The 12,479-nt window shown below is 41.6% G+C and overlaps 1 protein-coding gene across 3 annotated transcripts in view; it reads left to right on the forward strand.

Moving 5' to 3' along the window:
- SCARA3 (scavenger receptor class A member 3) overlaps positions 1 to 12,479 on the forward strand; it is a 271,642-nt gene that overhangs the window by 182,829 nt on the left and 76,334 nt on the right. For all 3 annotated transcript variants that reach the window (XM_069605622.1, XM_069605623.1, XM_069605624.1), the window contains exon 4: positions 889 to 987. In XM_069605622.1, coding sequence (XP_069461723.1) covers positions 889 to 987 — 99 coding nt within the window. The remainder of the gene's footprint in view (positions 1 to 888; positions 988 to 12,479) is intronic.

Below are 12,479 nucleotides of genomic sequence, written 5' to 3' on the forward strand. Positions count from 1 at the left end.
ACAAAGTCCAAATGTGATAAAATGTGCCAGCCATTTCTGTGTAAAAAACAACATATTTCCAGATAAAATCAATTCTCGTCACTCTTTCATTAGTTTGGCTGTTAGTGGGTATCTCAGTGTCAACTTACATGATTGCTTCGAAGTACAGAAGGAGGGAGATTAAATGTGAGGAGGGACACATAGCTTGTGGCTGTTGTTTGTCTTTTTATTAAACCCATTGATGGCCCCTTGCCCTACTGATCCCTATGGCAATTTCCGCCCATTAGCTGCCCCTTACCCTTGAATCACACCATTCTGGGCTCTTATTGGGCTAGCGCAGTCAGTTGGTAACCTCAAACTGTCTACTGTATTTGGCCCGCCAGTGTTATTTCCTGCCAGTGTGCTTGACTGCAGCTTTAATAAGATGCTGGTGTAATAAGGATTTATAGGCCAAGTCTGCCTTTACCCACTTCCTTTATAAGCAAAATGTGCGTCCTTGGATATGCTCCTTGCTTTGCACTCCTGTTAAAAGCAACCATTGGCATGCCTGTCAGTTTATGATTGTTCATAGGTATTAAATTGGTGTTTGCTAGGCACTGCTGTCACATACCTAGGTTCTCACACCCTTTTATAGATATCACCATTTTATGGCCCCGTGGTGCCAATATGACAGCATCTGGTAAATGCCTATCACAAATTACACATAAATCAAAACTGTGCCAATGCTTGTTTTCATGGCATACAATCTTGTAAGTAGCAGTAAACATAGCACCAAATCCTCCATAATGCGTTTTTTAACCTGGGATTTACAGGCGTGTGCGACCTGTCACTCCATCAATGCACCATCTGTTTTTTTAACATTGCTGAAATAATCCTTGTCCTCTCTAACGCTCACCATACTATTTTCAGTCTTTAGGAAAGTTTATTCTGTTTCTGATGACATCAATGCTGCACAGTCCTACTATGAGAAAAAGATACTTTCAGTTCAGGAAAATCTCCAGAGTCTGGGTGAGTAATAGTTGAATATATTCTACAGCTGGCTAGATTTCGTTATTATCTAGTAGTAAAAGGTAGTTACAAAACTCTATGACACAGGTTTGAATGAGCAGGGACATAACACCCACTAAATGTATCATTTTCTTTTAATAGTTTCAGCCTGGCATCATCATGAATGATTGCTCTTAATTTAAGGGAATTAAGTAATTTCTGTAAATTTTTGGGAGGGCTTAATAGCACCTCTTAAATATCAATAGCTAAATATTTATTATATCATGCCATTTGTAGTCAATGGGCCTCATTGCGAGTTTGCTGGTAACCCACCTGTACTACCTGCGGGTTACCGGCAAACTCGCCTTACCATTACCGGCGCCCGATATACCGGTGTTACCAGGATATTACGTGTGCTGGCAATGGCAGTAGGTGCCCATTCCATGGACTGATAGGACTCCATGAGATGGGAACCACTGAATCACTGTCACTGTTGTTAGCGGTGCCGGTGAGTCAGTGAATACTCTGCCGGTAGGGGCCTGAACGCCCAGCAGGTCAGGCCTACCGGTAGTTCACTGTCCCTACCAGCAGAGTCGAAGTGAGCCAGCCCTGTAAACATCCCAGCATTTCTACCGGACCGGGTCACCCATAATGAGGCCCAATGAGGCCCTGCATTTTGTTATATGGATTCAGTGACAGATCAATGTGAACAAATGCATATGCTCACAATATGACTTAAGTACATTGGGAATGGAGTACTTTCTTACGAATTAATGGACCATAAATGTAGAGAATGACCTATAGCAGTCAGTGCTGTAACTCACATAAGCACCAGAGGTGGAGCACCAGCCAATATGGAGAGGACAACATGACTGTAAACCAGCAGAAGACGCCTGCATTCTCCCCTAGTCTGCGGTGACTCTCTGCCATGTCTGTCACTTTCCGTCTCACAGCCATTGCCCAGAGCCACACACTTGCCTGCTCTCACTGCACCCATCCCTTCATGTACCCATGCCCCGCCCCCACCACTCTGCTCTCCCCACTTACCCCTCCGCCCACCTTGCTTGGCTCCTCCTCTTCGTTGCACTCGCTCCCGGCCATGGAAATAGTAAAACGTCCTCTCTTTGCTATTTTCTTTGGGGGGAAATTTGTTTGGTAATTGTTGTAACGGTCATTTGAGTTCACCTGTTATCACTGCCACATTTTATGAACGCGGGAGCCAATTCCGGTGCCTGTAGGCAGTTTTGCCCATTAACGGACCTGAACCCTTGCTAAGGCCCTCACTTCTCTCAGGCTTATTTAGGTTCTGGCTGGTGCATGGTTAATGTCTAAACCAGCCTACAAATATCGAAATTAATTCTGCATTTGAGCATTACAGCATTGACTGTTCCATTGTGTTCAGTGGGGCAGGAGAAGGCATTAACCAGCAATGCAATGTCCACTCAAGCCAAAGTTGTGGTCATTGACTTACTGTCAGGAGAGTTCAATTTGGACCAACTCTGGAAAGGGGCTCAATGTCTCATTGCCCTAGTTTTGGAACCATCTGATGTACTGCCAGGTACCAATCCACCCTCTGTTTACTACCTGTACTCCTCAAAGAAGAAGCAGTGGACAGAGAGAGTGGGCGCGCACGCCACTCTCTAAAACGTACTGCCCAATTCTCCAGTGTTGCAAGAAAGGGTTACATGTCTTCCTAGGTTCCAAAACGAATGCCTGTGATGGTAAGGAGTGTAGTGATGGTGATCAGTATAGTGATGTGATTGTAAGGAGTGTATTGATGGTGATCAGCATAGTCATGTGATGGTAAGGAGTGTATTGATGGTGATCAGTATAGTCATGTGATGGTAAGCAGTGTAGTGATGGTGATCAGTATAGTCATGTGATGGCAAGGAGTGTATTGATGGTGATCAGTATAGTCATGTGATGGTAAGGAGTGTAGTGATGGTGATCAGTATAGTCATGTGATGGCAAGGAGTGTATTGATGGTGATCAGTATAGTCATGTGATGGCAAGGAGTGTATTGATGGTGATCAGTATAGTCATGTGATGGTAAACAGTGTAGTGATAGTGATCAGTATAGTCATGTGATGGTAAGGAGTGTATTGGTGGTGATCAGTATAGTCATGTGATGGTAAGCAGTGTAGTGATGGTGATCAGTATAGTCATGTGATGGTAAGGAGTGTATTGATGGTGATCAGTATAATCGTGATGGTAAGCAGTGTAGTGATAGTGATCAGTATAGTCATGTGATGGTAAGGAGTGTATTGATGGTGATCAGTATAGTCATGTGATGGTAAGGAGTGTAGTGATGGTGATCAGTATAGCCATGTGATGGTAAGGAGTGTATTGATGGTGATCAGTATAGTCATGTGATGGTAAGCAGTGTAGTGATAGTGATCAGTATAGTCATATGATGGTAAGGAGTGTATTGATGGTGATCAGTATAGTCATGTGATGGTAAGCAGTGTAGTGATAGTGATCAGTATAGTCATGTGATGGTAAGGAGTGTATTGATGGTGATCGGTATAGTCATGTGATGGTAAGCAGTGTAGTGATAGTGATCCGTATAGTGATGTGATGGTAAGGAGTGTAGTGATGGTGATCGGTATAGTGATGTGATGGTAAGCAGTGCAGTGATAGTGATCAGTATAGTCATGTGATGGTAAGGAGTGTATTGATGGTGATCGGTATAGTGATGTGATGGTAAGGAGTGTAGTCATGGTGATCAGTATAGTCATGTGATGGTAAGGAGTGTAGTCATGGTGGTCAGTATAGTCATGTGATGGTAAGGAGTGTAGTGATGGTGATCAGTATAGTCATGTAATGGTAAGCAGTGTAGTGATAGTGATCAGTATAGTCATGTGATGGCAAGGAGTGTATTGATGGTGATCAGTATAGTCATGTGATGGTAAGGAGTGTAGTGATGGTGATCAGTATAGTCATGTGATGGCAAGGAGTGTATTGATGGTGATCAGTATAGTCATGTGATGGCAAGGAGTGTATTGATGGTGATCAGTATAGTCATGTGATGGTAAGCAGTGTAGTGATAGTGATCAGTATAGTCATGTGATGGCAAGGAGTGTATTGGTGGTGATCAGTATAGTCATGTGAGGGTAAGCAGTGTAGTGATGGTGATCAGTATAGTCATGTGATGGCAAGGAGTGTATTGGTGGTGATCAGTATAGTCATGTGATGGTAAGCAGTGTAGTGATGGTGATCAGTATAGTCATGTGATGGTAAGCAGTGTAGTGATAGTGATCAGTATAGTCATGTGATGGCAACGAGTGTATTGATGGTGATCAGTATAGTCATGTGATGGTAAGCAGTGTAGTGATAGTGATCAGTATAGTCATGTGATGGTAAGGAGTGTATTGATGGTGATCAGTATAGTCATGTGATGGTAAGCAGTGTAGTGATAGTGATCCGTATAGTGATGTGATTTTAAGGAGTGTAGTGATAGTGATCAGTATAGTGATGTGATGGTAAGCAGTGCAGTGATAGTGATCAGTATAGTCATGTGATGGTAAGGAGTGTAGTCATGGTGATCAGTATAGTCATGTGATGGTAAGGAGTGCAGTCATGGTGGTCAGTATAGTCATGTGATGGTAAGGAGTGTAGTGATGGTGATCAGTATAGTCATGTGATGGTAAGCAGTGTAGTGATGGTGATCAGTATAGTCATGTGATGGTAAGCAGTGTAGTGATGGTGATCAGTATAGTCATGTGATGGCAAGGAGTGTATTGATGGTGATCAGTATAGTCATGTGATGGTAAGGAGTGTATTGATGGTGATCAGTATAGTCATGTGATGGCAAGGAGTGTATTGGTGGTGATCAGTATAGTCATGTGATGGTAAGCAGTGTAGTGATAGTGATCAGTATAGTCATGTGATGGCAAGGAGTGTATTGGTGGTGATCAGTATAGTCATGTGATGGTAAGCAGTGTAGTGATGGTGATCAGTATAGTCATGTGATTGTAAGGAGTGTATTGATGGTGATCAGTATAGTCATGTAATGGTAAGCAGTGTAGTGATAGTGATCAGTATAGTCATGTGATGGTAAGCAGTGTATTGATGGTGATCAGTATAGTCATGTGATGGTAAGGAGTGTAGTGATGGTGATCAGTATAGTCATGTGATGGTAAGCAGTGTAGTGATAGTGATCAGTATAGTCATGTGATGGCAAGGAGTGTATTGATGGTGATCAGTATAGTCATGTGATGGTAAGCAGTGTAGTGATGGTGATCAGTATAGTCATGTGATGGTAAGGAGTGTATTGATGGTGATCAGTATAGTCATGTGATGGTAAGCAGTGTAGTGATAGTGATCAGTATAGTTATGTGATGGTAAGGAGTGTATTGATGGTGATCAGTATAGTCATGTGATGGTAAGGAGTGTATTGATGGTGATCAGTATAGTCATGTGATGGTAAGCAGTGTAGTGATAGTGATCAGTATAGTCATGTGATGGTAAGGAGTGTATTGATGGTGATCAGTATAGTCATGTGATGGTAAGCAGTGTAGTGATAGTGATCAGTATAGTCATGTGATGGTAAGGAGTGTATTGATGGTGATCAGTATAGTCATGTGATGGTAAGCAGTGTAGTGATAGTGATCCGTATAGTGATGTGATGGTAAGGAGTGTAGTGATAGTGATCAGTATAGTCATGTGATGGTAAGCAGTGCAGTGATAGTGATCAGTATAGTCATGTGATGGTAAGGAGTGTATTGATGGTGATCGGTATAGTGATGTGATGGTAAGGAGTGTAGTCATGGTGATCAGTATAGTCATGTGATGGTAAGCAGTGCAGTGATAGTGATCAGTATATTCATGTGATGGTAAGGAGTGTAGTCATGGTGATCAGTATAGTCATGTGATGGTAAGGAGTGTAGTCATGGTGGTCAGTATAGTCATGTGATGGTAAGCAGTGTAGTGATAGTGATCCATATAGTCATGTGATGGTAAGGAGTGTATTGATGGTGATCGGTATAGTGATGTGATGGTAAGGAGTGTATTGATGGTGATCGGTATAGTGCTGTGATGGTAAGGAGTGTATTGATGGTGATCGGTATAGTGATGTGATGGTAAGGAGTGTAGACATGGTGATCAGTATAGTGATGTGATTGTAAGCAGTGCAGTAATAGTGATCAGTATAGTCATGTGATGATAAGGAGTGTATTGATGGTGATCGGTATAGTGATGTGATGGTAAGGAGTGTAGTCATGGTGATTAGTATAGTCATGTGATGGTAAGCAGTGCAGTGATAGTGATCAGTATAGTCATGTGATGGTAAGGAGTGTAGTGATGGCGATCAGTATAGTCATGTGATGGTAAGCAGTGCAGTGATAGTGATCAGTATAGTCATGTGATGGTAAGGAGTGTAGTGATGTTGATCAGTATAGTCATTTGATGGTAAGGAGTGTAGTGATGGTGATCAGTATAGTCATGTGATGGTAATGAGTGTAGTCATGATGATCAGTATAGTCATGTGATGGTAAGCAGTGTAGTGATAGTGATCAGTATAGTCATGTGATGGTAAGCAGTGTAGTGATAGTGATCAGTATAGTCATGTGATGGTAAGGAGTGTATTGATGGTGATCAGTATAGTCATGTGATGGTAAGCAGTGTAGTTATGGTGATCAGTATAGTCATGTGATGGTAAGGAGTGTAGTCATGGTGAACAGTATAGTCGTGTGATGGTAAGGAGTGTAGTGATAGTGATCCATATAGTCATGTGATGGTAAGGAGTGTATTGATGGTGATCGGTATAGTGCTGTGATGGTAAGGAGTGTATTGATGGTGATCGGTATAGTGATGTGATGGTAAGGAGTATAGACATGGTGATCAGTATAGTGATGTGATGGTAAGCAGTGCAGTGATAGTGATCAGTATAGTCATGTGATGGTAAGGAGTGTATTGATGGTGATCGGTATAGTGATGTGATGGTAAGGAGTGTAGTCATGGTGATCAGTATAGTCATGTGATGGTAAGGAGTGTAGTGATGGCGATCAGTATAGTCATGTGATGGTAAGCAGTGCAGTGATAGTGATCAGTATAGTCATGTGATTTTAAGGAGTGTAGTGATGGTGATCAGTATAGTCATGTGATGGTAAGGAGTGTAGTGATGGTGATCAGTATAGTCATGTGATCGTAATGAGTGTAGTCATGGTGATCAGTATAGTCATGTGATGGTAAGCAGTGTAGTGATAGTGATCAGTATAGTCATGTGATGGTAAGCAGTGTAGTGATAGTGGTCAGTATAGTCATGTGATGGTAAGGAGTGTATTGATGGTGATCAGTATAGTCATGTGATGGTAAGCAGTGCAGTGATAGTGATCAGTATAGTCATGTGATGGTAAGGAGTGTAGTGATGGCGATCAGTATAGTCATGTGATGGTAAGCAGTGCAGTGATAGTGATCAGTATAGTCATGTGATGGTAAGGAGTGTAGTGATGGTGATCAGTATAGTCATGTGATGGTAAGGAGTGTAGTGATGGTGATCAGTATAGTCATGTGATGGTAATGAGTGTAGTCATGGTGATCAGTATAGTCATGTGATGGTAAGCAGTGTAGTGATAGTGATCAGTATAGTCATGTGATGGTAAGCAATGTAGTGATAGTGATCAGTATAGTCATGTGATGGTAAGGAGTGTATTGATGGTGATCAGTATAGTCATGTGATGGTAAGCAGTGTAGTTATGGTGATCAGTATAGTCATGTGATGGTAAGGAGTGTAGTCATGGTGATCAGTATAGTCATGTGATGGTAAGGAGTGTAGTGATAGTGATCCATATAGTCATGTGATGGTAAGGAGTGTATTGATGGTGATCGGTATAGTGATGTGATGGTAAGGAGTGTAGACATGGTGATCAGTATAGTGATGTGATGGTAAGCAGTGCAGTGATAGTGATCAGTATAGTCATGTGATGGTAAGGAGTGTAGTGATGGCGATCAGTATAGTCATGTGATGGTAAGCAGTGTAGTTATGGTGATCAGTATAGTCATGTGATGGCAAGGAGTGTAGTCATGGTGATCAGTATAGTCATGTGATGGTAAGGAGTGTAGTGATAGTGATCCATATAGTCATGTGATGGTAAGGAGTGTATTGATGGTGATCGGTATAGTGATGTGATGATAAGGAGTGTATTGATGGTGATCGGTATAGTGCTGTGATGGTAAGGATTGTATTGATGGTGATCGGTATAGTGATGTGATGGTAAGGAGTGTAGACATGGTGATCAGTATAGTGATGTGATGGTAAGCAGTGCAGTGATAGTGATCAGTATAGTCATGTGATGGTAAGGAGTGTATTGATGGTGATCGGTATAGTGATGTGATGGTAAGGAGTGTAGTCATGGTGATCAGTATAGTCATGTGATGGTAAGCAGTGCAGTGATAGTGATCAGTATAGTCATGTGATGGTAAGGAGGGTAGTGATGGCGATCAGTATAGTCATGTGATGGTAAGCAGTGCAGTGATAGTGATCAGTATAGTCATGTGATGGTAAGGAGTGTAGTGATGGTGATCAGTATAGTCATGTGATGGTAAGGAGTGTAGTGATGGTGATCAGTATAGTCATGTGATGGTAAGGAGTGTAGTGATAGTGATCCATATAGTCATGTGATGGTAAGGAGTGTATTGATGGTGATCGGTATAGTGATGTGATGGTAAGGAGTGTATTGATGGTGATCGGTATAGTGCTGTGATGGTAAGGAGTGTATTGATGGTGATCGGTATAGTGATGTGATGGTAAGGAGTGTAGACATGGTGATCAGTATAGTGATGTGATGGTAAGCAGTGTAGTGATAGTGATCAGTATAGTCATGTGATGGTAAGCAGTGTAGTGATAGTGGTCAGTATAGTCATGTGATGGTAAGGAGTGTATTGATGGTGATCAGTATAGTCATGTGATGGTAAGCAGTGCAGTGATAGTGATCAGTATAGTCATGTGATGGTAAGGAGTGTAGTGATGGCGATCAGTATAGTCATGTGATGGTAAGCAGTGTAGTTATGGTGATCAGTATAGTCATGTGATGGTAAGGAGTGTAGTCATGGTGATCAGTATAGTCATGTGATGGTAAGGAGTGTAGTGATAGTGATCCATATAGTCATGTGATGGTAAGGAGTGTATTGATGGTGATCGGTATAGTGATGTGATGGTAAGGAGTGTATTGATGGTGATCGGTATAGTGCTGTGATGGTAAGGAGTGTATTGATGGTGATCGGTATAGTGATGTGATGGTAAGGAGTGTAGACATGGTGATCAGTATAGTGATGTGATGCTAAGCAGTGCAGTGATAGTGATCAGTATAGTCATGTGATGGTAAGGAGTGTATTGATGGTGATCGGTATAGTGATCTGATGATAAGGAGTGTAGTCATGGTGATCAGTATAGTCATGTGATGGTAAGCAGTGCAGTGATAGTGATCAGTATAGTCATGTGATGGTAAGGAGTGTAGTGATGGCGATCAGTATAGTCATGTGATGGTAAGCAGTGTAGTGATGGTGATCAGTATAGTCATGTGATGGTAAGGAGTGTAGTGATGGTGATCAGTATAGTCATGTGATGGTAATGAGTGTAGTCATGGTGATCAGTATAGTCATGTGATGGTAAGCAGTGTAGTGATAGTGATCAGTATAGTCATGTGATGGTAAGCAATGTAGTGATAGTGATCAGTATAGTCATGTGATGGTAAGGAGTGTATTGATGGTGATCAGTATAGTCATGTGATGGTAAGCAGTGTAGTTATGGTGATCAGTATAGTCATGTGATGGTAAGGAGTGTAGTCATGGTGATCAGTATAGTCATGTGATGGTAAGGAGTGTAGTGATAGTGATCCATATAGTCATGTGATGGTAAGGAGTGTATTGATGGTGATCGGTATAGTGATGTGATGGTAAGGAGTGTAGACATGGTGATCAGTATAGTGATGTGATGGTAAGCAGTGCAGTGATAGTGATCAGTATAGTCATGTGATGGTAAGGAGTGTAGTGATGGCGATCAGTATAGTCATGTGATGGTAAGCAGTGTAGTTATGGTGATCAGTATAGTCATGTGATGGCAAGGAGTGTAGTCATGGTGATCAGTATAGTCATGTGATGGTAAGGAGTGTAGTGATAGTGATCCATATAGTCATGTGATGGTAAGGAGTGTATTGATGGTGATCGGTATAGTGATGTGATGATAAGGAGTGTATTGATGGTGATCGGTATAGTGCTGTGATGGTAAGGATTGTATTGATGGTGATCGGTATAGTGATGTGATGGTAAGGAGTGTAGACATGGTGATCAGTATAGTGATGTGATGGTAAGCAGTGCAGTGATAGTGATCAGTATAGTCATGTGATGGTAAGGAGTGTATTGATGGTGATCGGTATAGTGATGTGATGGTAAGGAGTGTAGTCATGGTGATCAGTATAGTCATGTGATGGTAAGCAGTGCAGTGATAGTGATCAGTATAGTCATGTGATGGTAAGGAGGGTAGTGATGGCGATCAGTATAGTCATGTGATGGTAAGCAGTGCAGTGATAGTGATCAGTATAGTCATGTGATGGTAAGGAGTGTAGTGATGGTGATCAGTATAGTCATGTGATGGTAAGGAGTGTAGTGATGGTGATCAGTATAGTCATGTGATGGTAAGGAGTGTAGTGATAGTGATCCATATAGTCATGTGATGGTAAGGAGTGTATTGATGGTGATCGGTATAGTGATGTGATGGTAAGGAGTGTATTGATGGTGATCGGTATAGTGCTGTGATGGTAAGGAGTGTATTGATGGTGATCGGTATAGTGATGTGATGGTAAGGAGTGTAGACATGGTGATCAGTATAGTGATGTGATGGTAAGCAGTGTAGTGATAGTGATCAGTATAGTCATGTGATGGTAAGCAGTGTAGTGATAGTGGTCAGTATAGTCATGTGATGGTAAGGAGTGTATTGATGGTGATCAGTATAGTCATGTGATGGTAAGCAGTGCAGTGATAGTGATCAGTATAGTCATGTGATGGTAAGGAGTGTAGTGATGGCGATCAGTATAGTCATGTGATGGTAAGCAGTGTAGTTATGGTGATCAGTATAGTCATGTGATGGTAAGGAGTGTAGTCATGGTGATCAGTATAGTCATGTGATGGTAAGGAGTGTAGTGATAGTGATCCATATAGTCATGTGATGGTAAGGAGTGTATTGATGGTGATCGGTATAGTGATGTGATGGTAAGGAGTGTATTGATGGTGATCGGTATAGTGCTGTGATGGTAAGGAGTGTATTGATGGTGATCGGTATAGTGATGTGATGGTAAGGAGTGTAGACATGGTGATCAGTATAGTGATGTGATGCTAAGCAGTGCAGTGATAGTGATCAGTATAGTCATGTGATGGTAAGGAGTGTATTGATGGTGATCGGTATAGTGATCTGATGATAAGGAGTGTAGTCATGGTGATCAGTATAGTCATGTGATGGTAAGCAGTGCAGTGATAGTGATCAGTATAGTCATGTGATGGTAAGGAGTGTAGTGATGGCGATCAGTATAGTCATGTGATGGTAAGCAGTGCAGTGATAGTGATCAGTATAGTCATGTGATGGTAAGGAGTGTAGTGATGGTGATCAGTATAGTCATGTGATGGTAAGGAGTGTAGTGATGGTGATCAGAATAGTCATGTGATCGTAATGAGTGTAGTCATGGTGATCAGTATAGTCATGTGATGGTAAGCAGTGTAGTGATAGTGATCAGTATAGTCATGTGATGGTAAGCAGTGTAGTGATAGTGGTCAGTATAGTCATGTGATGGTAAGGAGTGTATTGATGGTGATCAGTATAGTCATGTGATGGTAAGCAGTGCAGTGATAGTGATCAGTATAGTCATGTGATGGTAAGGAGTGTAGTGATGGCGATCAGTATAGTCATGTGATGGTAAGCAGTGCAGTGATAGTGATCAGTATAGTCATGTGATGGTAAGGAGTGTAGTGATGGTGATCAGTATAGTCATGTGATGGTAAGGAGTGTAGTGATGGTGATCAGTATAGTCATGTGATGGTAATGAGTGTAGTCATGGTGATCAGTATAGTCATGTGATGGTAAGCAGTGTAGTGATAGTGATCAGTATAGTCATGTGATGGTAAGCAATGTAGTGATAGTGATCAGTATAGTCATGTGATGGTAAGGAGTGTATTGATGGTGATCAGTATAGTCATGTGATGGTAAGCAGTGTAGTTATGGTGATCAGTATAGTCATGTGATGGTAAGGAGTGTAGTCATGGTGATCAGTATAGTCATGTGATGGTAAGGAGTGTAGTGATAGTGATCCATATAGTCATGTGATGGTAAGGAGTGTATTGATGGTGATCGGTATAGTGATGTGATGGTAAGGAGTGTAGACATGGTGATCAGTATAGTGATGTGATGGTAAGCAGTGCAGTGATAGTGATCAGTATAGTCATGTGATGGTAAGGAGTGTATTGATGGTGATCGGTATAGTGATGTGATTGTAAGGAGTGTAGTCATGTTGATCAGTATAGTCATG

This window comes from Ambystoma mexicanum, chromosome 4p (assembly GCF_040938575.1).
Source record: "Ambystoma mexicanum isolate Mex_15411 chromosome 4p, UKY_AmexF1_1, whole genome shotgun sequence".
Lineage (NCBI taxonomy): Eukaryota > Metazoa > Chordata > Amphibia > Caudata > Ambystomatidae > Ambystoma > Ambystoma mexicanum.